Source organism: Taurulus bubalis, assembly GCF_910589615.1.
Source record: "Taurulus bubalis genome assembly, chromosome: 3".
NCBI lineage: Eukaryota > Metazoa > Chordata > Actinopteri > Perciformes > Cottidae > Taurulus > Taurulus bubalis.
Genome location: NC_136591.1, coordinates 25,954,698 through 25,981,808, shown reverse-complemented (window position 1 = coordinate 25,981,808; position 27,111 = coordinate 25,954,698). Strand labels below are relative to the sequence as shown.

Genomic DNA, 27,111 nt, shown 5'->3' with positions numbered 1-27,111 from the left:
CACACTAATGGTCAGTTTTTGTCTTTTGTTGTTGTTACTTTTCTATTCCTGTCTCTCTTCTTCTAACTCTCGCTCTAAATTACAGTATTATGACAAACAACAGACCCACCATGTGTAGAGGAAAAACAACAACAGTGTTTATTCTCTCTAAACATTTAGCTCTGCCTGAATAATTCTGACATACCAGAGAATGAGATGCAACTAAAACAGTGAGTTGAACATTTAAATCAACTCTACTTTTAATGCTGACGATCACAACAAAATGTGATTGTTAGCTTGGTGCTGGATACCCTATGTACCACTAATCCTAAAAATTAGCACAAAATATGATGTTACTGATTATTGCAGTATCAACCAAGGATTTAAAGCTGAAAGTCGATTAAACTGCATTCTCATATTTAACCACTAGAGGGCAGACTGACACTGTTGAAATGACTGGAGGTGCGTTGCCATGCTGCTGAATCAGCTGCACAGCACTGCTGTGTACACACATGCACACTTATTTACTGTTACACCTGGACAGCTGTGAGCGTGTGTGGGTGCAGTGTTTGTGTGTACCTTCTTATCATTGTCATCATCCTCCTCATCCTGCAGACTGCTGGTGGACTGTAAGGGGTCAGAGAAGGTGGGACCCTGAGAGTAGTACTGAGAGCTCCGGAAACCATCTTTCCTCAACTTGTCGCATTCTGCAGGACAGACAGAAACAGAGAAACATATTATAGACAAGAAACAATTAGGATCTTTGTCTCAAGCAGGATTTCTTGTATCTTTTCATGTTAGCAACTGCAGGCAGTTTCTTATTTTGATCACATGTCTCTATTTGAGAAGATTTAGTCAAGAGAGCTTTGTGTAATACATAACAACTCAGGTCACACTTTTACTTTCCTTTGTCGATGTAAGATATATTTATGTACCATAAAACAGTCTGAGTTTATACATATATCTTTATCTATTTAAACACATAACTCGCAATACAAACACTCACTACAAACCGATCCCGTGGAATTTATTGTGTATATTGAACAGAAATATACAAAATAAGTCATCCAACCACAGTAGGAAGGATGTGTGAAATATCTATAGGACACACACAGATGTCGCTGTATAACACTTGTCACTGTGTGTGTGTGTGTGTGTGTGTGGCACAGGACGGCGGTGCCTGTTGGACGCTGCCAAGCGCTGCTCACACCTCTCATCACCACCTGCTGTGACGAGGTTGTGATGCATGTGTGTGTGCCGATGTGTGATAAGAAGGGAGTTCATAAATGAGTGTGTGTGTAACCAAGAGGGGGTATCAGTTTCAGTCTGTCACACCCAGATGGCAGAACTGTCCCCCTCTCTTTTCCATCCTCTTTCTCTCAGGGGGCATTTAGCACATCATATCTCTCCCTGCAAATATCTACTAACTAGTGCATCCTTTGTCTGCTCTTCTAATAGCTAATTCCATACTACTGCTACAGCTTAGAGGGTTTTGCGTGTGTTTGCTGATGCCAGTAACTTGAAGAATAAAGACATTTTAATTGTTGAGGGCAATTATTCCATACTGTTTCACATGTTAAAACTTCCCCGTATTTTCTTTCCTGCATCTTTGGGATGTATTCAGTGTGTGACGCACAATGAAAATCCATTTTAGTGACTGACACGGATGTGTGCAAAACAGATGCATATAAATCCTCGCCTGGCACCTCAGAGATGCTGATCCTTTTATGTGCCATCTATCTCCATAGCTAATTACCGCCCATCTCAGAGGAGAGACACGCTGGTGCATGTATAATACTGTCAGCTAATGGATTCTAATTGGGTTGGCAAAGGTAGCAACTGTAACAACAGGCTGATGTGGTAGCGGTGTGGAAGAAGGGATTTAGAAAGCACGACGATAATGAGGATGATGACGGGGTGTGGAGCTGTTGAGGTGATTGGTGTTGTGTGATTGAGGGAGGTTGATCTAATATAATGCCTTGATGAGCCGCTTGTTGCTAGGCAGAACTGAAGGATGGGGCAACACGACAAGCAGAAATAATTAAGAATATTAAGGACAAAAATACTGTAATGATATGAGCATGGTGTATATATTTTCCAATGGCATGACAATCAAATTTGAAATAGTGATTGACAGTACACTGTGTCTGTGTTGCGCAGGTAGTGTACAGATGGGTTTTAGAGCTTTTAGTGTAAAGTTTGGCGTGTAAAGTTTTGATGCCTCGCAGACAGGATCAGCACAGCAACATTTGCTTATTTTGCTGCATAATAATAAAGCTTTAAAATGTAAGCAGTTAATTGTCAATGATACGTATGAAGCTGGCTATGATGGTGATAATAGATGATGTTTAAGAAATTATGGGGATTAAAATCTAAAATCTACACATATTCTTCCCTAAATAAACACTTTACACAAACTACAGCCTCTGGTTATCACTGAATGACATCATTGCCTAAACTAATGCATAATTCTTGGGATATATTGACAGTGTCATATGACTGTTACGCAACTTTACTGATGTTTTTCGACCTGTTGGCACGTTTTCTTAACAGCTGACTGCAAAAGCCTCACCGCTAAACACAAGCTGAAGCCCACGTGTGTGGATGCACGTTGCCATCTGATTGGTTATTGATTATTGATTGTTTGGCTTTGTAACAGAAAGGAGACTTGTGTAGCTTGCTGCCCTCATGCTGATGACACTGGATTTAGTGAGTAGTTACATGTGCACAATAACAAGGGTTGAGCCTGGTTTAATCTTCTGATATTAACCTCTAAATTACTTAATATCTTAAACAAATACAGTCATTAGTACATTATGGTAGTTTAATTGCTACAGAAATAGTTATATTGTTGTATTTTGGATTAAAATATTTTTTGGGGTTGTACTGTATGAAGAAAACACTAAATATACTCTCTCAGGGCTGGGCTTTAGTTAGGCGTGAACTCTAAAGGCTCAACTTCCTGGGAGTGGACAAGTAATAAATGAGCTAAAACACACGCAAAGACTCAATGGACAGCACAGGTGCTCCCATTGAACACCTGTTGTCTTTCAGTTCGGACCCCTGGGGCTGAGTGGTGATGACAGGATGAGAGGACGATGACAGGAGGAGAGGGGGGCAGAATCAATCTAACCTCCCAGGTGGTGTTTGCGTACCGAGCAACATCAATATTGCAGGAAGCAATATACAACAGCAACAGCACAGTGGTCAAACAATGAGAAAGATAAAGGAAGCTTGCTGTGTGTGTGTGTGTGTGTGTGTGTGTGTGTGTGTGTGTGTGTGTGTGTGTGTGTGTGTGTGTGTGTGTGTGTGTGTGTGTAGGTTATTTACACTTTACACACCATTAGCATCAGGTTACAAGCGGCTCTTTATCGGCTTTTTATCTGCTGGCACACAAGGCCAACCTTGCATGTAAACAATGGGCATTTACTGTAACACATCCACCCATTTACTCATACACACACCTCAAAAACCTTTTCTCACACCTACCTCCCAATCTGTTATCTGAGTTATGGGTGGACAACTTTCCCAGGAACTCTCAGCGAAACAGGTGCCCACATTTACTGGCGTTTCCATTTCTTGTTGTAAACATGTCGTAAGAATATTATAAAAAGTTGTCTCACTCTGCTGTGACTAGACTCCCTGTGTTTGTTCGACAACAAGACTGTGTCTGTTGTGCTGCACAGACAGGGAGAAGAGGATCTCACACTGTTGTGTTGTTGGCTAAACTTTGGAAGGAACAGCAATTATTCAGGGTTGGGCGTTTTTTCAAGCAGTTGATCTCCTTGATCTCATGTAAGGATGTTTGCACATGTGAGATTTGTCAGCTCAAACAATTAATCAAGTCATTAGTTAGAAAATTAACATTGAACAGGTTTGATAATCAATTACTGGTTATTGTCAATTTTCAAGCAAAAATAGCCAAAGAAATCTCAGATGAGTAAATTTATCAAATTTAATTAATTTGAGTTGGTCGGACCAAATAAGACACTTAAAAGACACGTAAAAGTGTTAAAAAAAAAACACATCAAACCGTGTTACTGTTAATTGAAGGTTGTTGTGTTTTGTATGCAACTTGTAAAATACTCCAAGTGGCTAATGACTGTGGAAATTAAATTTCCCTTCATTTGTTGTTATCCATTTTTAAAAAGTGAACCTCGAACAAAGCAAACACACGGTAGTCCGTTCCTCTCCGTGAGAGGCAGATGACTCCTCTACCCCGACTCTATCTGCTGGTATGTTGGATCCTGTCAAGCACTCTGAGGCCCAGTTTGAACAACCCTTACCTCGCAGCGCGGTCTTAAGGTTGACTTTGGCTTGACGGTGAAGGTCTTCTACGCAGGGCGGCCTGCTGGCTGGTAGGAAGACGTTCTCCTGCTGGTGCCATGGAGCTGTGTAATGAACCGTCCACTTGCTCTCCTCATCCAGGTTCGACACCGCTGCAGAGACACATATATCAGGTTATAGACTTTAGTTGATCTTGATTTGTATATGAAATTTGATTGACCCGAATGGATCTCCTGGAGGATCTTGTAACGCATCATTTCTTTTTGTTTTGTTGACAAAGTGAAAAAAGCAAAAGATAACCGTCAGTTGAAACGTATCGGATTTTCTTTTAGAAAACGGGAGTTCTGTAATTCCCAAACCTTTGGAAAACAATAAATGATGGACTAGATAGAACATGTCCTGCACAAGCAGAAGTGGCTACTACTACTGGATTTGTTTATATTTGGTGGAGAAAAGGAAGAGGAAGGAGATTGAGGTGCTTTGCATCTAGGCGTCAGTCTCCACACCAACAACACGACACACATCTGAGACATCACACAGTTGGCCACTCAAGTCAGAGGGGGAGGAGGGACGAAGAGTACGTTGGAGTGAAACATGAACCAGATGATATCCAGCTCAGATATTCAAACAGGTGACTAAAGAAACTCACTTTTAAGCAGGCTAACTTGTACTTGAGTGAAAAACAATATAACACACCAGCACCTTGCAGCCCTCATTCAATGGGTTTAACATCTTGCTGGATCTCAAGACAATGTAGGTCTTTGGCCAAGATATCCAACCATCTATTCTTTCACAAGAACAGACCACACTTCTTTGTTTCTTATTTTTTATTTTTATTTTCTAGAACACTTCTCTCAGTCAGACATCTTAAAAAAATCACAACAGAACATGCTATTTTGCCCTTGCTACTGGTGGGGGCTTGTAATGCTGACAATCATGGAATCGAAGCTTCCCATGCTGCATTCGTAAACCGCTAAATACGAATGTCAGCAAATTATCAACAAACACACACACACACAAGTCTCAAAAGTGTGGCTTACCCAGTGAGCGTAACCAAGCAAAAGTAGGTGATTGTGGGTGTAAGATTATCTCCATTTAGACCGCTTGTCCCTGTCCTGACCATCACAACATGCCCATCTGACTGGACTGAGGGAGACAATTGAGGAAGGGGCCGGGTGTGTGGACTGGTTTTGTTTGAATGCTTTTTCACAGGTGCTAATGAACCACAGTAGTGATGCATAGTGTGTGTGTGTGTGTGTGTGTGTGTGTGTGTGTGTGTGTGTGTGTGTGTGTGTGCGTGTGTGCATGTGTGTGTGTCGGGGGAAGACAGAAGACCTCCAAAGTAGATGTATAGGGGCGGGGGGGCTATGGCTTGGTCGTTAGAGAAAGTGTGAGACAGTGCGTAAGCTGCTTTGCTATACAGATAACTTCGGATAACTTTGGATAGGCTTCAACAGTGGCCATCTTAAAAGCTCCTCTGTGTGTCCAACTCTGCTTGTATGTGACCAGAGCAGTGTGTGAGCAATGAGTACAGCAAAGTCAAACATAGTTCTATGATTTGATTGAGAAGGGACGGTCAGTGAGGAAGTCGTGCTGCTGCTGATGGCACCTTCACGTCTGTCGCTACAGCTTGTTGGGGAACGGGCAGCTGTTAATGTGAGTTTAGGAGAGGGGCCATTGTGTTTATTCATGTTCCTACTCACTCTATTACCAGACCTTTTCTTCATTCACAAATCTCCACTTTCTCTTCCCACTGTTGCTGCTATCTTCACACCTACATGTGTTGCATGCTTACTACATGTGTTGCATGGTTAGTATGCATGGTTAGTAGTGTAACAGTACAAATACACCAATCCTGCTTGTTTGCGTGAAACTATAACAACCATATGAGTGAGATGTAACACATACGAGATGGCAGGCAGCAGAAATACAAGAAACAGGAAATTACGTCAACTCTGATCTGTGACTGCAGTCTCACTTGAATTAACCTCTCAAAATCATAATCTGGCACTAACCATTTGAATAAACACCCGGAAATGTTTTAACCAAATGTGACATGTCACCATGAGGGTGTGTGAGGCTAAAATCCTTTGACCACAAGTCTGGACCAGAGAGTTGCATTAAACACACACACAGTTGCTGCAAAACCCACTCGCACACAGGAAGTAGAATTTGAAATGTGAAGTGTAGAAAAGCCGGCCAGTAGTAGTCGGTTTTGTATCTCACAGTGTTCAATCAGAATCAGAAACCGTTTATTGCCAGGAATGTTTGCACAGACGAGGAATTTAGTTAGGCGGAAGGTGCATACATTAGACATTAGACGAGACAAACAACAATCAACGACAGCAACAGTGCAATGATGTCTAAATCAGACAACAAACCTATGAGCAACGCAGTGACGCCCCAGCTGTGCGCGAATAAGAGTGCGTCCTTAAACTAGCTCACCTGGCTAAATGAGGATCTTACATGACCCATTTCTTATGAAACCCATTTATAATATTCTTGCTCTCTCACACACACACAGCACAGGTAGCCCCCCCTCTCTCCTTTCTGACTATGGAGTTTGAATAGACCTCAGTAAGGCTATAGGCAGACCAAGGACATGGGGACTATGGACACAAAGCCTGCATTGTCCCCCTGCATCAGTCTCCACATCAGGCCTTTCAGAGCCACAATATGCCCTCGCCCCTTCACTCACACTCACACACACACACACACACACACACACACACACACACACACACACACACACACACACAGAACTGTGGCGCGAAAGTCTTTTAGAAGACTATTAATCCCTCTGTCCATAGACATCCCAGATCTTCCTTCGTCCATTAAGGACGCAGATTGAGACCAAACTGGGGACTGAAAACAAACACAACACACACACACACACACACACACACACACACACACACACACACACACACCCTGAAAGACACAAACCGGCAGCAATGTGCATGAGAGCAAAGCACGCAGTAATCCCTGCAAATGTATTTGTATGCAGACACACACCAACATTACTAGCTGTTATGATCAATAATCAGTGTTAATCCTCAACTGGGCACCAGCCAATAGAGTATTGACTTTCATACATAATGGCTCAGCCTCAGATACATTTTGGAGACACATAGTTAAGTCATTAAAAGAGTTTCAAATATGTGAAATCTTAGTTTCTAATTGTTTTAGGGAGTGTTCCTCTTTACTAAATAAATTGGCATAAAACCCAGATTAAAATTGCAATTCCAAGTCTACCTCTTTCTATGTCTAGAAAGTTGGTGTGCCCCTAATGTCATGTAGAAGCTGAGGATATGGGCACTGCTCAGTTTGGAGCTCACTATCTCGTGGACCACAGTGGAGGACCGAGGAGTAAATTGCAGGCATGTGCAAGATGTGCAAGATAAAACGTGAGAAGTACAAAAACGCTGAGCTAATGATGAACAACATCACCTCAGCCTTGACTGCCACACATGCTATAAATACACCTGAGATTAGAGTCGGCACAAGCAGCTTGCCCTGCATCAACCAGCTCTTTGTTTTAGTGTCCTCACATGCTTAATACACAGCCATTAATAAAATAATCATATAGCCCTGGATTAACCAATCATCCAATCTAGAATCTACTGTATATGGCACACAGACCCAGTACGGTTTCCTTTGATATCCATCAGATTATCTGGAGCATTTAAAACTAAATAAACATTCAAATAAATTGTTCCAAGAAGAAAGTAAAAGGGCCAACTATTTCCAATCTAGAAGCTGTAATTTCAAATGCTTCCAGCTGCCACCTTTAAGGATGCTGTCGGGTCATTTAGTGCTAATAGTTGTCGGCTCTGTGAAGTCTTGGCCAAGTGGTTACCTGGTAACAGGGGGCAACAGGGGGTTGTCACTGGACTCATCAGCAACAGCAGTGAAGCCACATGCTCACAGGAAACCGTTAGTTTATATTTGAATGATCGAGAATTAATTAATTGTTTTGTCTTTGATACAGACCAGCTTTAATGAAGCCATTTAAAATGGCTTTTTTTTAAATCAGTCGAAACAAATGTACTACTTGTATGACACATTAATGACCAATACAGAGCAGAAGTAAACGCGCCTTACCCTTCCTTTTGAAGTACTTAATCAGAGATTTTAACGAGGTCCCGATAAACACCATTATTCCGGTTGAGTGTAAACCTCTCTCTTTTTAAAAAAGAAAAAAAAGAAAATCCAAATCCTGTGAATAAGAGAGAGAGAAAATGGGCCGAACGAGCGCTGGTGTCGGCTCACATTCTCACTACACGGCGGCTGAGAGTGTGTGTGTGAGCATCTACTACACTGACAATGAGCCTCCTCCCTCCCTCTCCCTCTCTCTCTCTCTCTCTCTCTCTCTCTCTCTCTCTCTCTCTCTCTCTCTCTCTCTCTCTCTCTCTAAACACACCCTGGGTCCACCACTCCCCCCTCAGGCAGTCCAGTCGTCGGAGACGCACATAAACCCACACGCACATAAACACACACACAAAGCGGGAGGGGTGTAGGACCGGCCCCTCTGTTCCTCTGTGCTTTGGTTACCAAGGAGTTCTGGCTGCCTCTCCCTTAATTTCTCATCTTCAGTGATTCTCTTGTGCCGTCTTTCTCTCTCTCTGCTCTCTTTCTTCTTTACTCTGCGGGACTCGAGATACAGCCGAAAGTTAAACTTGCTTTATTAGAACCAACAGGCAAACTCGTGCTGTATTGCTGTGAGCGCCAATTCTCATTTCAGTCTATGTCTCTCTTTCTTTCTTTTCTGTACTTTCTGCTCAGCGCAGTGTGTGTAGTCAGTGTGTCTCCACTTTCACCGCTACGAAAGACTAGTCTGGGGAATATTTATGCATCTGATTAAACTAGCAGCCACCTCTACAGGAGAACCTTGTACATCCTTGAAACAAAAAACAAATATGTTGAGCTTTTCATAAGGTATTCTCTGAGGGATGCAGCATCCACCTGCATGCAAAGTAATGGAACATCCTTACATACAACACACTAGATCAGTGTGTCCCAAACCTTTTTCTGGAGACCCACTTTTCAAAAATGATAAACCATCACAACCAAATTCCTAGCAGGCTTTTTCTATAAATTATTTGTGCGAAAATAAAACTTCCCTGACCATTTTTACTGCCATTTTCCCATCATCTTCTATTATCTTGAATAGGTAAACCAACAAATCATAACTCTGTTTTTATATATATATATACTTTGAATGAGACCAAATAAATGCATTCGGGCTGCAGTTAACAGGCTCCTGTTTATTTCCTCTCATCAGCATACAGACAGAATTTATGTTGGCTGTTCATATCAGATTCAATGTTATAAATAGAATGCAATTATCCAAACAATACAAACTTTGAGATTCCCTCGTGTGGCTCAAAGCTGTACTGCGGATATAAATGTTGAAAGACTATCGAGGAGATTCTGCAAATTTGCTAAATTTGGCGACTGATAAAAGTCTTTGCGAATGACACAAAAACAAAACTGTTTTCAGCTATCTAAAAGTGTCAAAGACCAGAGACATAGATTGCACTAATATTCTCTGTATAAACCTTTTTTTTTTCTTCTCTCTGGGATGTTTTCTCTATCAATCCCTCTTCCTCTGTCTGATCACTCCTAGCCTGCTGTGTGCACACATGTCCACTGAATCTGTGCCACATGAATATAGATCACATACAATCCTCCCATTGTCCAATCTGTTCACAATCTATCACACACACTCTGGCACCCACCCATTCAAATGCATGCAAACGCGCAACCACACACACACACACACACACACACACACACACACACACACACACACACACACACACACACACAACGTGCTGCCCCTCCTTCTGCGACCGTATTTCTTTTCAGCCCAAATGGTTGAAGAGGGGAGGGGCTGCAACAAGAGCTTGAATGGGACTGCAAATTATCCTTGAATTTGAGGGTAGAAAGGTTTCCCCTCACCCTCCTCCCTCCTCGACCTTGCTCATCTAAATCTTCCAGCCCAATTCTGAAGTGCTGTGGACAAGAGTTTGGATTTGTGTGTGTGTGTTGTTGTTCATGTTTAGTAACACCATTTCTGCATTGTCTACTGTACGCTGCTAAGCGTCTGTTCACAGTATTTAAGGTTGCTCTTGTCATTGAGTTATGAAGCTCCAAACGAGACTCTGTAAATGTCATATTCTTATTGAGAGTTCAAACCTGCGTTTGACCTTTTCACAATAACTGCTGTAATGGTTTAATAAATGATCATCAAGAGAATTATTTCCAGTCTAAATATATCTGCTGAACAACTTCAAGTTGATCAAAAGTGGCTCCAGAGATCCATAAAGTGTCATAATTTTATAGGATTTTCGAACCCTATTAAAAGCCAATGTACAATCTACATTAATGTTCAAGTATGTCTCTGATTGTAAAGGGCAATAAGTTACCACCAAAACTTACTATACGTTACAATAATACTATAATAATAAGCATGTATTGACTAAAAATAGCCACAATCCCACAGTAATTATACAAACCAGCGTCTCATATCCGACCTGAGCATGTCAGGTGGACTTAAAGTGCTGATTATTCTCAGATTGTTCTGCCTTTCCTGGTTGTACATCCTTGTAAATGGAATATATTTGGTTTTGGGACTATGGGACAATTGACAGTAAACGCAAGTTTTTCTTGAGCACCATGTTAGTCTGAGAAGGTTTAAACAAAGTCTTTCCCCGTGTTTCATCAGTAGTCGCTGTTTGGCTTGTATCTCATCCTGCACGCTTACCGCATTAGGATCATTGATGCAGACACGAGCCCAAGTAGCATCACTCATTAAAGAGCCTATTGTTCTCCGGACAGTATTGACACACATGCATGCACATGCACACGCACACGCACACGCACACGCAGACATACAGCGAGACAGACAGGTCAACAGCTCTATCTGCTGAAGGAGGGCTTCAGATCTAGGCCACCTCTAGGATTAGGGCTATCCATCCATTCAGCCATACGTCCATACATCTTCCACTCGTTGCCAGTGAGGAACGGAAGCCCCCAGCTCAAACAATATCAATCTTTCATCTGTTCATACACTAAGCACCAAATGAAGGATGAGTGAAGGACTCGGTGAATGAAGCCTGGACCTCAGAGGAAGAGATTTATTTAGCACGACAAACATCAGGGATTATTATGAAGATGATTAAGAAGCAATCCTACTGATAATAACCCTTTGGTTATGCAATTAATACATCTTGATTACCTAAAATGGCACATTATTTTCTTTTTCTTTCTTCTTTACAAACTAGGGCTACTAACTGTATTAGCAAATATTCTAGGACTGTAACCAACGACTGTCATAATCAATTAACCCGACAATCTTTACAGGATAAATCAATTATACATTTGGTCTATAAAATCTTCCTGTATTTCCAAAGTGTCGTCTTCAAATTGGTCGATGTGAATAATTAACAAGTCTTGTTGCACTGGAGGTTATTAAGACTCAGTGGTGAATGTGGCAGGGTGATAATAAAGGAGAGTGATTGACTAGGGGCTCCTGCTCTTCCTCCTCCTTTCTTTGTCCTTACACCTCATTTACATCTCTCCATAAACGAGGTGGACGCAACAAAACATACACACTCTAGTTTTCTTCTTTTTAGCCCAGTCTGCTTAATTAAACCTCAATCCCCAAAACACACATACCTCCCTCTCTCATCCAATATCTATCAAACATTCTTTCAAATTCCCAAAGTGCCTGAACCTAGCACCTACACAAACACACACACACACACACACACACACACACACACACACACACACACACACACACACACACACACACACACACACACACCCCTCCCATTCATCTGACAGGTCTCTGCTTGTATTTTCTAATTGGACTTAATAAGGGAGAGCTAAACTGACCCCCCTAAAACCCCTCAACTCTATTTATGTAAAATCTCTATCTCTCTCTTTCTTCCTTCTCTCTCCATCACCAGTTGTCTTTCTTCTTCTTCTTCTTCTCTCTTTCTTTTAGACATGAACACTTTCATGACTGCTAATGTAATCTAGCACGTATTGATTTTGACCCTAACCCTTTCCTTCTCTTTCTTGCATTCTCTTGTTCAGGCTGCGACCTCGCACATCTTCCCATTAATCAAGAGGAAAACCTGCCAGGTGGAGTTAAGCAGGAAAATGTGAGGTGTGCAAAAAAGAGGCCAAGTATCTGTTGCACAAGCGAGCGCACAAACATTTTGCATCTGTATGCGCGCAGCATCGCACCACATAACAGTGTTGTTACAGATTCACGAGAACTGAACATGTAAATGGGTTTAAACAGAGGCAGGGTTGTCACCAGAAGGTCACTGATTTAAAATGCATTAACTTGTGCTAAGTGAACAAAAAAACACTCATCTTTTCTTTAGCAAATACAGGCGAGATACCAAGGCACACATGAGATCATCTGTATTTAAATTCTAATTTCCAATTAATAAAATACACATTTACCCCCAAATGATGACAAAGACCTGCTTAAGGTAACCAACAATATGTTGCAAGATGGCTTATTAAGTCTAACAAAACAAACATTTAGTTCATAATGTGAAAAAGAGAAAGGAAGCAGCTCTTTAAACTTGCAAACCTAGTAGCAACAAATGTTGTTCGGACTTGGTTAGCTCGAACAAGAAATCCCCTGGAAAATGAATAAATAAAAGCCTTATATCATATGCCCCTTTCATCTCATTCCATCTCTCCTTTTCTGTGAATGAAAATCTATAATTTATAGCATGTGGAGCAACATACTCGCTCTTTAATTCTTTCCCCCTTTCTTTCATCCCTACATCTCTGTGAATGAAAGCATAGCACAAGGGGGTCAATGGGAACCTGATCGCTTTGGTCCTCTCAGAGATATAGAGCGAGGCATGAATTATCTATCAGCACAGGGTGAGGTAGTGCGGCATGATGAAGGTGGAGGGGTTGACGCTCCATGTTTAAATGCAGGATTTCATTTTCTGTCTTTGTGCAAGTAAAAATAAGAAAGACTGCAAAAACAGGTCTGTAATCAATGGAGAATAATTACATGAAAACAGTAATAGTAGTAAGGTATCATCTTGATGATAAAGATAAACTCTGAAGACGGGTCAAGAAAAGTCAAACATGGATAAGCGGGAAACAACTCTACAGTGCTCATAAACAGGCAGTTAAACTTCCAACTCACTCCTGAATAAACATCTCTCTCTCTCTCTCTCTCTCTCTCTCTCTCTCTCTCTCTCTCTCTCTCTCTCTCTCTCTCTCTCTCTCTCTCTCTCTCTCTCTCTCTCTCTCTCTCTCTCTCTCTCTCTCTCTCTCTCTCTCACACACACACACACACACACACAGGTGTAATAACAGTTTTTCTGGCACTGATGATGTTAGCATGAGGCGAAGTTCCCGAGCTTCACGCACACACACACAAACACGTTAAGTTAAGGCCACTTGCTCAATGACCCTTTTCTGACACCAAACTATTGCTGTCTCTCCCCCTCTCCATCTCGTTACAGAGGTTACTGGGTAACGCCGATCCTTCTTCCTCCCCCTACTACTCTTCTGGTGTTTCCGTCTGACCTACTCCATTGAAGCAGCTGGGATTCCATCTCACACACACACACACACACACACACACACACACACACACACACACACACACACACACACACACACACACAAATACTATTCAATCCTACAAACAATCTCACCGTTGCTATAATGTGTGTGCACATAATACATGTTCAGACAGACATAACAACTTCCCTTCACATACACACAAGCTCGGCCAACAACAACACAGACAGCAAACCCCTCTATGTCCACCATCAGGAAGGCAAAGTCCCATCAGCGGTGTATTTGCATGATTACATGCAGAATGCATAATGGCGAGGCTTAATGAGCTCCGTCTGTAGAGGTCAAATGTACTTCAGTACATTACTAGTGAAGTGGCTCACAACATTTCATTTGAGTGAAAACGCTGTGATTTAGCACGGGGCTTTTTCTTTATCTGCCACTTGAGTAAATACCAGTGTGTGATTTTAATCCAAAATGTGTCACATGTTACGTGTGTAAATTCTACACCAAGGCAAAAATTGTACTTTGAGATTTTAAGTACAAGTCAGTCAGCAATGAAAACTGCTGCATTGTGTGTGTGTGTGTGTGTGTGTGTGTGTGTGTGTGTGTGTGTGTGTGTGTTTCTTCTGAATGAAAGGCAGTGGGGCCTCCCTCTATTGGCTGCTCCTTCTTTGTGATCCATGAGAAAACCCTGCGAGTCAAAGTGACACCCTGCTAACTGTGCCCCGAGCATGAACACACCATCACTAACCTAATCAGACCTTGTTATTTACGTTTGTTTTCTGTTTCATAAGTATGTGCATACCCTCGCCTTGATGTGGTGACACACGTATACTTGTGTTATATGTTCAAACACCGTGTAGTCTTTGAAAAGGGCAACATAATACTAATGTGAGGGAAATAAATGGAGATGGTATCAAAAGCAAAACCTTTAACAAAGACTTTTAAAAAAGGGAAGCGATGGGAAGCAATGTTGCATCCACAAAATGTTGAAGGATTCTTTGATGTGGGCGAAGCAGAGCCATTTAGCTGAGTAGCGATGCGAGGCAGGATAGAGGAGGCAACGTTTAGAGGGACAAAAGAAACAAGAGACAGGAGATAAAGACAGCTGGAAGAGAAGAGTCAAGGGTGGAGGACAGGGAAATGGGTGAAGCCAAAAGAGAGATAGGTGGAGTGTGAATGCAAAACATCAGAAATAAAAGACTCACTAAAAACAGTTATTATACACAAACATACACAAAGACTTAGCAGACTTGGCGGTCATGCTTAATTTCCCCTATCTTGGTGTCTGACCCCTTTGAAATTCAAGTCAGGATAAAGATGAAGCCACACAGGCAACAGATATATGCACCTCTGTTTGAGCAAGTGCACAAACACGATTGCATTGTCGTCTAATCTGTGCTGGAAAACATTGCTGTTGTGCATCGTTGTGCCTCAGCATGGCAGCGAAACAAGAACTATGAAAAGCCTGAAAACCAAGACCAGGTCAACGAGTAGCGATAACAGCTGGAAGTGCACAAACTGACAGAGAGGTGTGCAACCGTTAGATAATCCTTTTCATACATTCATTTAACAAGCAAACATTTATAGGCAAATGTTAGCGACGGCACAATGAAAGGCGGCTGACTCTTAAAATGTACACGCCCGTTGAGCAGGGAGTTAAAATGCTGTTATTTTACGAGCAGGCTGATTTGTACGCCGGAGCTTTTGGTGCCTTCAGAGAGGGTGGCAGTTTTGTTGCCCAACTTGAGGCGTTTTATGTTCCCGTCACGATGGATTTGTAGCCAACTGTCCATTTCCCCCCGGCAACAGAGTTTTAAATCCAATGCAATCTAACCCCACTGGCCTGTCAGCCCCCCTGAAGTTGGCAGGACAATAAGTTCAAACTGAAAAGGGAAGGTTTCTAAATTTGTAGGACAATATGTTTATTGCAATATGCATGTTTCCCTGCTGTTTGGATGGGCTCAATAATTTGGAATTAAGTTTTTCGCAACTAAAAAACAACTATTGGATTGCTATGCATTTTGGTCCAGATATCCACGGTGCACAAAGGATGAAACCTGATGACTTTTCTTCTAGTGCGACCATGAGGTTGACTTCTGTCGTTTTTGAATGAAGGGTCTCTGCAACAGGATGACTTCACATTTTGGCGCGATCATTGTGCGAACATTTTGATTTGTCCAATACTTTGGTTCATAAGCATCACACTAAACTAAGATGGTAAACAAAAGCTGCTGTACATCAGCAGGTTAAATTCAAAGGTGTTAGCATGCAGACTTTAACATTTAGCTCAAATAAATGCTTTGCAGAAGTACTGTAGACTCTTTATCTCATTTTGACCAAACTATCTGACTTATGTCTGGTCAGAAATCCATTGTCTTCATGTGGAGCACTCTATGTTTGTATTGTAACATAGCAGAACAGCATTTTGGCTGAACAGCAAACAGGTAAGTATAGCAGCATTCGTTAATCCCTCGGAGCGGTTCCTATTCTGATTTTGGACAATGCAGGTGTGTCAAACATGTTTGACATGCTATCATAAAATAATTTCCCAGTGGAAAGCTCCATTCAGCTGCTGGTAGTGTAACATAAATACAGACCCCTGGCAGCCCAGACTACATTAAGAGCCATTACCATCCAGCCTCACTGTCTCCACTCATATTGACTCCTGGCCCTTCTCGCTCTCCAGTGAACCCTCCCGAGGACCCACTACATCAATAACCACAAGGTCTAAGTGTTTGTGTGTCTCACTGGCTTGCAGCAGGCTGACATCATTGTTCATGCTATTGAATGTGTGCATGTGCGCCTGCAGCTGGTTCCACGATCTTCTGCATTTAGACAATAGACCGATGCACACATTACAATCTAGACCTTAAAAAGCACTGGATTAAGATCACTGCATCCCAGAAGCTTTATCTATTTTGTTGTCTTATGCTGTTGACACAAACACACGGTCTTGCACATATAGGTTATTAGAAAATGTGCCTATAGTCAACATGCATACAAGCATGTAACAACACCAAAGTTAATATGAACATGCACACACTTCCACGTAGGAATGCCTGCACAAAACCTTATGTCGGCTGCCACGCTTGTTTCCTGACCTACATTTCAACACCAGGGCTGTCTGCGCTTCTCTCCTAAGGGCGTGTGTGTGTGTGTGTGTGTGTGTGTGTGTGTGTGTGTATGTGTGTGAGCGTGCGTGCGTGCGTAATTAATCCAATTTTATAATTAACTTCAGATACAAAATGCCATAAATCTGACAGAAAAACCAAGTGCCACGCTTCTAGTTGTCCCCTGTATTCCCTTTATAGTGTGTGTGTGTGTGTGTGTGTGTGTGTGTGTGTGTGTGTGTGTGTGTGTGTGTGTGTGTGTGTGTGTGTCTCAAGACTTTCAAGCCCCACACAAAGTTCACAACTGGTTTGATTAGAAGTGTGATGTGAATAATGTCCAAGCTGGGATAATGACAGGAATCAATAGGGAGCAGCTGGAATATTACTTCATTCACTTTAACTATATGATTCATTGGCATCAATATTTCACTGCATACTTTAACTCTGATGGCATTTAACTGACACTCCAATCAAGAGTGATTTGTAGACCACAGCAGCATGCGTTTAACTTCCAATCACCTTCAAAATACAGAATGGGTGAACAAAAAAACAGAAAGCAAAGAAAATAAATATTCCTTATTTTATACTGCTGTACACACAAGTTCATGTGAACCATGATACCATGACCCTTGTGCTCAGCTCTCGCTACTGACGAGAGAGTCTTGACTCAGACACAGAAGCACAGAGACAGACTGAGCCAATTTAGGTTAAGTGCCTCTAGTAGCTCAAGGGCACAAAGCAACAAGCCACCTGGGGATGGCCGGCAACACAGGGGAGGGAAGCCGTGTGTGTGTGTGTGTGTGTGTGTGTGTGTGTGTGTGTGTGTGTGTGTGTGTGTTTTCTGTGTGTGTGTGAGAGGGGTACTATGCCGTTTGACCCACTTCCCACATTGCACCTCACTTCTCATCAGCAACAACAGTAGTTCATTTGGGGGAAGGGAAGTAACGTCAAACCATCCGGTCAACAATCAGCAATACAACCAATTTACCAAGGACCAGAAATCTAGGAAGTGAGCAGGACAATCAGCCTGGAGCACAATCGGGAGGTTAGATGTGAAGTTGGATGCGAGTTCTGGTGGCTGGCATCGATTACTTTTAATAACCAATACATTTTCACCGCATGACTGGATTTGGCTCTGTTCACCAGGCCCATGACATTGATCCAATTTATATCTCTTCTATGTTAGTTGGTTAATTAGAGGATGTTTTGTACATAAGGCACGGACCCCGAGTATAAAAATATACTCCTGATTTATGTGTAATCACAGTGTAGCTCTGTGATGTCGCGTGTGGTCATGTTTTTTTATACCCCTAATACCACCACCATTGACAACACTATAAAGTGTGTTTTTATCTTTTGATTTCAAACAGCAGAGAAACAACAAACGAAGCAGAAAAGAAGACTTATGTGTGGGAATTTAGGATCAACACTTGTAAAAGCGCGTCTCACAGATACAAGTTTAAAACCTTTAAAAACCCATAAAGCCTAATATCATATTATATTGTTGTGGCCAGATAGCACCACCAGCTTACATGCCACTGCATCATCAATTATGGATGCTATTGACAAGAAGAAGAAAAACAATCATCAACATCATCATGTGATACTTTATTAATACTCATGAAGGCCGAGGGTGATTAGAGGTTATGGTCAGCTACAGGACACACAGTGCTCAGACCAACACCTTTATCTTTATGTGTTTTATCATTATCAGCATTTAGTGCTACACGTACATGATATACTGCAGTAATGCAATCCTGACAACGTTATTTAAATTAGTGTGTTTTAATCCCAGGGTAAAGACTGAGAGGGCTAAATATGTCTCAGGACCGGCTTAGAGCTCATTAGATGACGTGGATCAGTATCATCTTTAAAACACACACGTACGCACTGTACGTGTGTGTTTTAAAGATGATACTGATCCATGCACACAAACTGGCTGTGATTCGTGTTTTCAGCTGACTTATCAAACGGACTCGGGAATGCACACAGGTGTGTGTAGGTGTGTGTGTGTGTGTGTGTGTGTGTGTGTGTGTGTGTGTGTGTGTGTACGCACAGGTGTGTGTGTGTGTGCATGCACACACATGCATGCGCTAAGCCTGGGTTCCTTAATTGATAATCCTATATTGAGACCTCGTCTGGGAAACAAGCAGGACCCCAAATCCACTTAACCCCTCCCTCCCTCCATCCCTCCATCCCTCTCTCCTCCCCCTTTCCTTATTTATAAACTACGCCTTCGCCTCCCTCTCCCTATCCATCTCTCCGTCCCTCCCCTCCTTCTGTCCCATCTGAGCAATAATGAAGGGGTGGAGGCATTAATAGAGAGCGCAGACCTCTCTTGGATAAAATGAGTGCAACCTCCTAACGGGTCCTGAGGGAAACGAGACTAGCTCCCTGATCAAATACTCCCAAAATTCAGGACAGCCATTATTCCAAATTAATGTGACACCCCACGTGTCTCTTTTTGCTGTTGATAAATGTGCACGCTTTTACTGATGGGCAATTAATCCAACTGTAATTTGGTAATCACTGTAATCCAATAAATTTAGTCTCACATAATGTTTTTATGTGTGTGTGTGAGAACTTAAGTCCTTGGTTCAAATTGATGATTCACAGATGATCAACTTTTAAACTAAGGACGGGAAGCACTGCAGTCTCATCCACTGAATGGGTCCCTCTGCACGTCTGTACTACTCCGCCACCTTGTGGTGAAGATTAGCAACAGCTGACAAATGTAATTGGCTTCTTAATGTCATCGTGTTAGGTTAACAAAAGTGTAGGAACGGAGCTTTTGCTACGAACAAACTGAATCTGAGTCGAACGGTCAGCAGTGCACGCTCCTCTGAGATTTTACAAGCAAAAGAAAATGCCGGTAGCTTCTCCTTCTTTACATTTTTCCTTCTTTTTTGTCTTTAACCCTAATCCTTCTACGCATGTGGAATAAAAAAAAACTTGAAGAAGGGACGTTGCTATGGTGAAGGCAACTCATTAACAAGACAGATTTAAAGAGGACCTAAAATCACTTTCTCTCTCTCTCTCTTCTTTTATAATCAGCCTCTATGGGGGGACATGAGCTTTTCAGAGGCTTGGCTTTGCTTTCCGAGGCTTAATGGAGCCTCCAGCTGATTGGGACATAAAGGAGCCTGTGGCTGAGGAGCAGGCAGGAAGAGGGAGGCCGGTGCTCGGGTGCATGGTGGAGGAGGAGGGGGTCTGTGGCTGACGAGAGCTAGAGGAGGAAAAAGTGTCCCGACCAGATTATATGTGCCGATTCTTCTTTTGTGGTTATTCGTATGTCAACATTTTTAAATGTAATCTATACAACAGTTGAATACATTTGTTTTACTATATTTTAGGTTCCCTTTTTTGAATTGTTGATTTTATCATATAAGCAAATTAAAAGTGCACTGCAGTGTACATTATGACACAAAAATAGACTAAATTAATATTATATATATATATATATATTTTGTAATTATCAAAAAATAAACTGGTAACTGTGCATACAAATGTTGATACATCAAGTGTGTAGAAAAAACCCAAAAGCCCAAAGTGATTCCCGCTACTTTACGGTACATTACCGGTCCCCAAATAAAGGAAAGCTACCTTTTCTTTCTGAGGTTTGTGTGAGTTTCCTTGGATTGAAGGAGATTGTGCACTTTGTGGGAACCAAACAGTGGAAGAAATGTAACCATGTGTGCCTTCAGAGAGCAGACCGGTCGGTTGGGCAAACAAGGCCAAGAGTCTCAGAGCCAGACTCAAAGCAGCATGAGGTGGAAAAAGCTCCCCACGTAACTGAGGCGCTCATTAAAGAAATGAGCTGTGACTGACGTGGACGCAGCCATGGAGCGCTTACACACACTTATCCTGCACTAAGGCACAATTAGATTTTTCAATTACTATTTGTAACACGACCACTGTTGAACTGACTGAAGCTAAAGAAGAGGGCAAAAGCTGTTGCTGAAGTAAACACACGGCAGATTAAGTCTTAAAATCGCCTTTGTTTTGGCATCTTGAGAGTGTTAAGACAAACTCTTACATCCATTATGTAATTGTTTTTGTAGTGCCGATGGCATTTAGCTTTACTTGACTTTGTCTTTTATACAGTGGATAAAGAAAGTGTGCATTTAAACATGAGGTGTATATTGCTAATGCGGGAGACAGATGTCTGTTACTTGACTGCATGCGTGTGTCTGGCATAAATAACAGACAAGAAATGCACACACCAAAGTGTTCCTCACTATGAATCATAAACATAGTCACCAGATTAAAATACCCTAAACCCTAAAGGTGTCTCTACCTTTGCAGTTCGACACACAAACACCCAGGAACCAAAGAGAGGAGATGAGAGATCTCAGAGCTCTAAACGCTAGCTAAAGATCTGCATGTGCCATCTTCATCTTGTTCTTTCAGATTCTGGGTGCCATGCGGTGCATTACACTGACCCAACCTCCACGGGGCTCCCTTTGTAAACAGCATGGGCGTAACAACTCACTGAACAAATCACAGTCAATGGAAGTTCATTGCGTGAGGGAAGATGGGAAGAAACAATAATTAGAACCTAAAGGAAAATCTACCCTGAAATATAACAGAAGCACAATGAACCGTTTCAGTAATATATATTATATATTATCATTAAAACCCACCAATCCTCTGCGGTTAGAAATCTCCCTGTCTGTGCCGTGACACATGTGGTCAATGGAAGGATTAATGTCTCTGTAGATTCCAGTGATTATCTCTCGTGATGTGATAATCAAGCCATTAAGAAAAATTCAATTGTTCACATATGGGGCCCTGAGAGTCGCTTACACCTGATCTCTCCTGAAATAAACGCTGCTCTCCCTCTCACATCGCTTCCAGCCTCCCAAATGAAAAAACAACAACAGCTGAGCAAAGAACCACACTGTTAATCTGACCAGATGTAATTATATTAAATATATTTGCACTTTATCTGAACACACTGTTGCTAGAAAAGTCCAAACAATTAGCTGATCGACAGAAAATTAATTTGAAAAAGAAATTTGTTCTTTCTGTTTCGAGAAAACATGCTTCTAAATTGTAAGGATTTGCTGCGAGGAGCAGGCAAACAAAAGAGTAGATGACCAAACTCAATTACCTCCCAATATTTGTCAGTGATGACTCTGTTAGCTGTCGCTCACCCATGATAGAGGAGCACCTGTTTAGACCATCACTCGCCAGCCATTACCTATTAGGCCTTTAACAAGCTGAGAGGTCTCCATCTGTTAGACACACGGGTAGCTATTACCCACTGATTACACTGCACCTCCTTTATCTCCTAACCAAATAAATGTTGAAAAACACGTGGCTTGGACTGCTAGCTTTTATATTGAGTGTACATCATTCACACAGACTTTATCTATGAGAGAGAGAGAGAGAGGAAGAGAGACTGATGGATTGTGGCAGACTGTTGCTTTGAAGGAAAACAGAACCTTAACCCATTTTACAGTTGAACGACCCCAAGCAACCCCTGACTCCCTATTCCCAGAAGTGTGTGTGTGTGTGTGTGAGAGAGAGAGAGAGAGAGAGAGAGAAACCCCCCGCTTTTCTTCATCATGCTCTCTCCTCCATGCTCTCTCCTCCATTGTTCGGCTTACTACGACCTGCTATTGAGGGGGTTTTCATACACATTCAGGACTAAGTGTGTACTTGTCTTTACTCATCTGTCCTTGAGTGTGTATGAGTGTGCATGAGTGTAGTAAGCCTTGAAACAAACAAGTTTCATTGTGCCGTTATGAAAAGGTATTTCACCTAAAACCCTAAAATCCCTGAGTAAGAGGAACGTCTTTGCTTTTCCTCGGTGGTTTTCTACAGTGTGAGAGAAAAAAAGTCTCCAAACCAGAATTTAGGGCACAGGTTTACAATAACTTAATTTAAGGTCCTACATTTAATTACTGCATATATTGTTAACGCAGGGCGGCTTTAATGACAGTTGAACCTGCAACTTTGTCAACAGTGGAGCCACCCTCAATCGACTGTGTAGGTTTTATCGCCTGGAAAAGATGAGTATTTAGTTTTGTGTGAGACAAACAATGAAAAGGAGACAATGACAAAGAGCTGACGCCAAGATCAAACCACTCCGGGTTCTCAGCGGCACACTTATATTACCCTAACTGATTTTCTGCAGCACTTCCCCACATAAATGCTGGCCGCATTTCATTTGGTTCATCTAGTTACTCGATAAGCCTGGCCTCCCTCAGGTGCTCTTCCCTCGGGAGCTGTTGGACCTGATTGGTCGATAGCTGAACCTGCCTCCCCATTGACGGATTATAGGGGATTCGGTGGAACACCTGCTCCACCACTAAACTGATGTAGAATAGAAGGAGGATCAGGGGGAGAAGCTGATGGGGAAAAAAGTGTTGCCATTTGCAATCTGGTGTAAGAAAATAAAGGTTTATGTAAATAATTGGGGTCAGGTAGAAAAGAGTATGAAACTTAGGGCTTGCACAATTAATCGGAATATTAGCCAAATCGCAATATGACCGACTGCAATTTTGCAGGAGGGAAAGTGTTTGTCAAAATACCATTTTAAATTAAATATAGTCATGCTGCAGAGACACACACAAAGGACGTATTAGCAATACTCCAATTTGAGCGTGTTTGTGTGTACGAGGGTCGTCTGCTCAGCGGTGCATGAAGACAGAGCGACTGTGTGGTTAACTCAACCTACAGAGCCCAAACAATACTGTACTCACGGCAGCAACATCTTGAGCTGCCACGGCATGTTAGTCAAAGAAGGCGTGAGGACGGGATGCACTCGCATGTCAGCACATTGTTGGCTAAACGCACAGGACGGTTCTAGATGATTAAACATGAAGAAAGACATTATAAAGTTGTTATTAGAGTGGATTGGATAGACATATTTAATATGGGATGATACTAAAACAGAGGTTACAGAAGTTGAATTAACTCTGCTTCTTCATAAGAAATGAGTTTGACCACTGGCATAATAAGTGCTATTAAGTACTGTAATGTCATATCTTTGAAGTATGCATGCAAATTAATAATATGATCATGTGACAGATCCTGTCAAATCCTTCAGCACTCTCTCTTATCTCCCCGATAGCTCCTTTATAAAGTGGCGGAGGTAAAGTGGGTCACTTCCATAACCCCAGCAGTGTCAGCGGCATCCCCCGTTTACGGTCAGCTCCGCTACACTTCCCTGCAGGCCTGGCCCATCACCTCCAGCTGCTAGCTATTGTGTCTTGTTCCCAGGGGTGGCCACCCAGGGGTGTTATGATGTCCTATTGTCCCAAAAAAGAGTGAATCATGGTCTAGATGCAAGCATGCACACAGGCATCCAGTAGTAATGACAAGCATGCACACACAAAGTGGCTGACCATACATGGAAGTACTACATGCATGAGTATAAATCAAATGCATGCTTAAACACATGTCCAAGCACAACAGGGAAGTCTAGAAGTGAAATATCCCTCCACACACAAGGTAATGTAGATTTCAAAGACAGGAACTAGTGCAACACGGCATGTCATTAAGCATGAGCATGAACGCCTTCCTCCGAGGGTCATCCAGTTCTTTCCAAGAGCCTCCACAGAGTCCAAAAGGTCTCAGAGGTCACAAAGCCCCAATCTGTATAGATGCCGCACAAGATGCCAAGCATATCTCTCTCACACACACCTACACAGACGTATATAAAGATGCACACTTGCATACACAAAGACAGATGGCACAGATCACTCAGGTACAAGGGGATATAAATCACCTAATGGGAAGAGACAAAGCCCAGCTTGGTAAAAGTTTCTGTCGTATGGGTTGTGAGTGTCTGGTACTGTGATTGACACACAACATATAATTATTGCTCAGGTGACTGAAGATATCTTTGAAGCTGGAGCCTGTTTCCCCAAACTAGAAAAATACCACAATCATTGCTGGAGCAAAACAGCAATATGCTGCCACGTTAAGTCTGCTAAATCTTACTAAGAGGCTCACAGAGACTGCTACCTGCTAGTCCCGCTCTAAAGTTGAAGGCAAGAACCCCTATAATCACATTATCTTTGAGTTCAAAGAGGACGAGGCAAATCAGACCAAACTGTCTGGAGTTTACAGACTCAATGCAGCTTGAACATTTGACTACACTTAAAACTTCTGACAAACTAACAGTTTGTTCCAATTCTACAATTCCAATCGAATAATCTCCACAGCAGTGAAGATGATCCACTCAGTAGTCTGTACCTTTGCTATCCTGGAAGGTTTGTGTTTTCCCCAGTGTGCCTTTGATGATTGGTCCCAGCAGCGGTTTGGGTGTCCAGAGAGAGTCCGGCCTCTGATGGACCTTTGACATGGAAAGCAGACGTTTGCACAGGCGGCCCTCCGGCCAGGCGGGCCTCGGACCTGAGAAGGCCTGGGTCTGGAGGCTGTTCCCCATCTTGTTGGTGGACAGGAAGGAGCACAGAGTTCGCTTCTCGCCAGGAGGGTCCTCATAGCAGGCCCTGTGCCAGCAGTTGACCACCGGCTTCGAGGAGAGGCAGTGCACATATGTGATCATCCCCTGCTAAGAACAAACCCCCCCTCAATGCCCAACCTCCTCTGCACTATCCAGGACCAAAGCCCCCCAACTCCTCCTCCTTCTTGCACAACCCAATCTCACTCTGGACAAGCACTTGAGGTGCTGGGACGGAGAGGCGACAGTGGAAGACCTCCCCTCTTGTCCAAAACCCTCAATAGACCTCCCCCTGTTTTCCTGGAAAGATGGGACGGGGGTTTGGAGGTTTTTGCAACCCACAGGGGATTCTATCCGCCCTCCGTCTCCTCCTACTGTTTTTGTCCTTCCTCTCCCTCTCTCAGGGGATCCTATTGACTCACATTGATTTGCCTGACAAAGGAAGGCTGTGCACAGTGTTAAATTACAAGATTCACCTCCAGAAAAAATATTCCACAAAACTATTGCAGCATACTGCTATCAGAAATCCTGCATAACAATCATTCGGAAGTCTGGCAGACAACCAGGGCGCTTGCAAAAACAGGATTTCTGCCCCCCAAGAATGACCACAAGAACTTTCAAAAAATACCCCAAAGATTGCAAAACACTGTTTTAAAAAGGACAGTGCCTAATTGGAAATACCTGAGGTTAAAGTATGCTTTTCTTCTAAATACTGTGCTGTCCTTGACCCAGAAGCATCACCACAAATTGTGCAAAAAATGATCCACAAAAAAAATAAGAAACCAGTGTATGACCAAAGATGGTGAGCGCTTTGTTTCTTAAATATCTTCCAACAGAGTATTCAAGACAAGTTTGCAGTTTCTAAGAGCATCCTCCTTCCTCTTTCTCCATCCATCTGAGACAACAAAACCAGCATTGCTCTGTGGCGTCCACATGGCCTCTCCTCTTCTCTCAGCTCCTCCTCCCTCCGCTCCTCCTCGGTGCTGTTCTAATCGGTATACCCAGATTATCCAGCCTCCAGCCAGAGCCCCAATTGTGACCCCCCCCCCACACACACACACACACACACACACACACACACACACACACACACACACACACACACACACACACACACACACACACACACACACACACACACAACACAGATGGACACCAGGCTGTAGATAATTAACTACATCACTTCCAGTGCTCGAATGTGTAGAAGTTCAAGAAGACTTGGTGTGATATGCGTCAGCTGGTTAACTTGGATGACGCAAACTCAGGCGTGAAGAAAGCTGCGTGTTGGGAAAATTTCGACCTACTGCCTCAGGTTCACCCTCACCTGACCAGCTGAAAATATACACAATCCAATTGCTTCAAGTGAATGAAACACACACAAAAAAGACTTGTTTTGAAGCTTTTATGGATATAATTGGAGCCGAAAACTAACAGAGGATCACAGTGTGAGGCACAGATGGAACAAGAGCAGCAAAGAAAGAGACACACAGGCGAGAGTAGTCACGAGCAGTAAGAACTTCAGCTGCCAGGTGAGGGCGTGTATGTGCAAATGATCCTGAATCCGCTTGGCTGTGTGGCGCTAAGATTATTGATATGATCAAATTAATAGGCTGAAGACCAGCAGATGATAAGACTGGACGAAACTGAAGATTACTACAGTGATGGCTCATTAAACCCCCTGACAGATATGCAGACATTAAATAAACCATAAAAAAATGTCTTGGGAAAGAAAAAGAA

General features: G+C 42.5%; 1 protein-coding gene across 1 annotated transcript in view; it reads right to left on the bottom strand.

The window, feature by feature from the left end:
- nhsl1b (NHS-like 1b) overlaps nt 1-27,111 on the bottom strand; it is a gene marked incomplete at its 5' end in the record, with an annotated part of 98,026 nt that overhangs the window by 16,214 nt on the left and 54,701 nt on the right. Inside the window, 2 exons of the mRNA XM_079215630.1 lie at nt 559-686; nt 4,266-4,418. Of these exons, the coding sequence (XP_079071756.1) occupies nt 559-686; nt 4,266-4,418 (281 nt within the window). The remainder of the gene's footprint in view (nt 1-558; nt 687-4,265; nt 4,419-27,111) is intronic.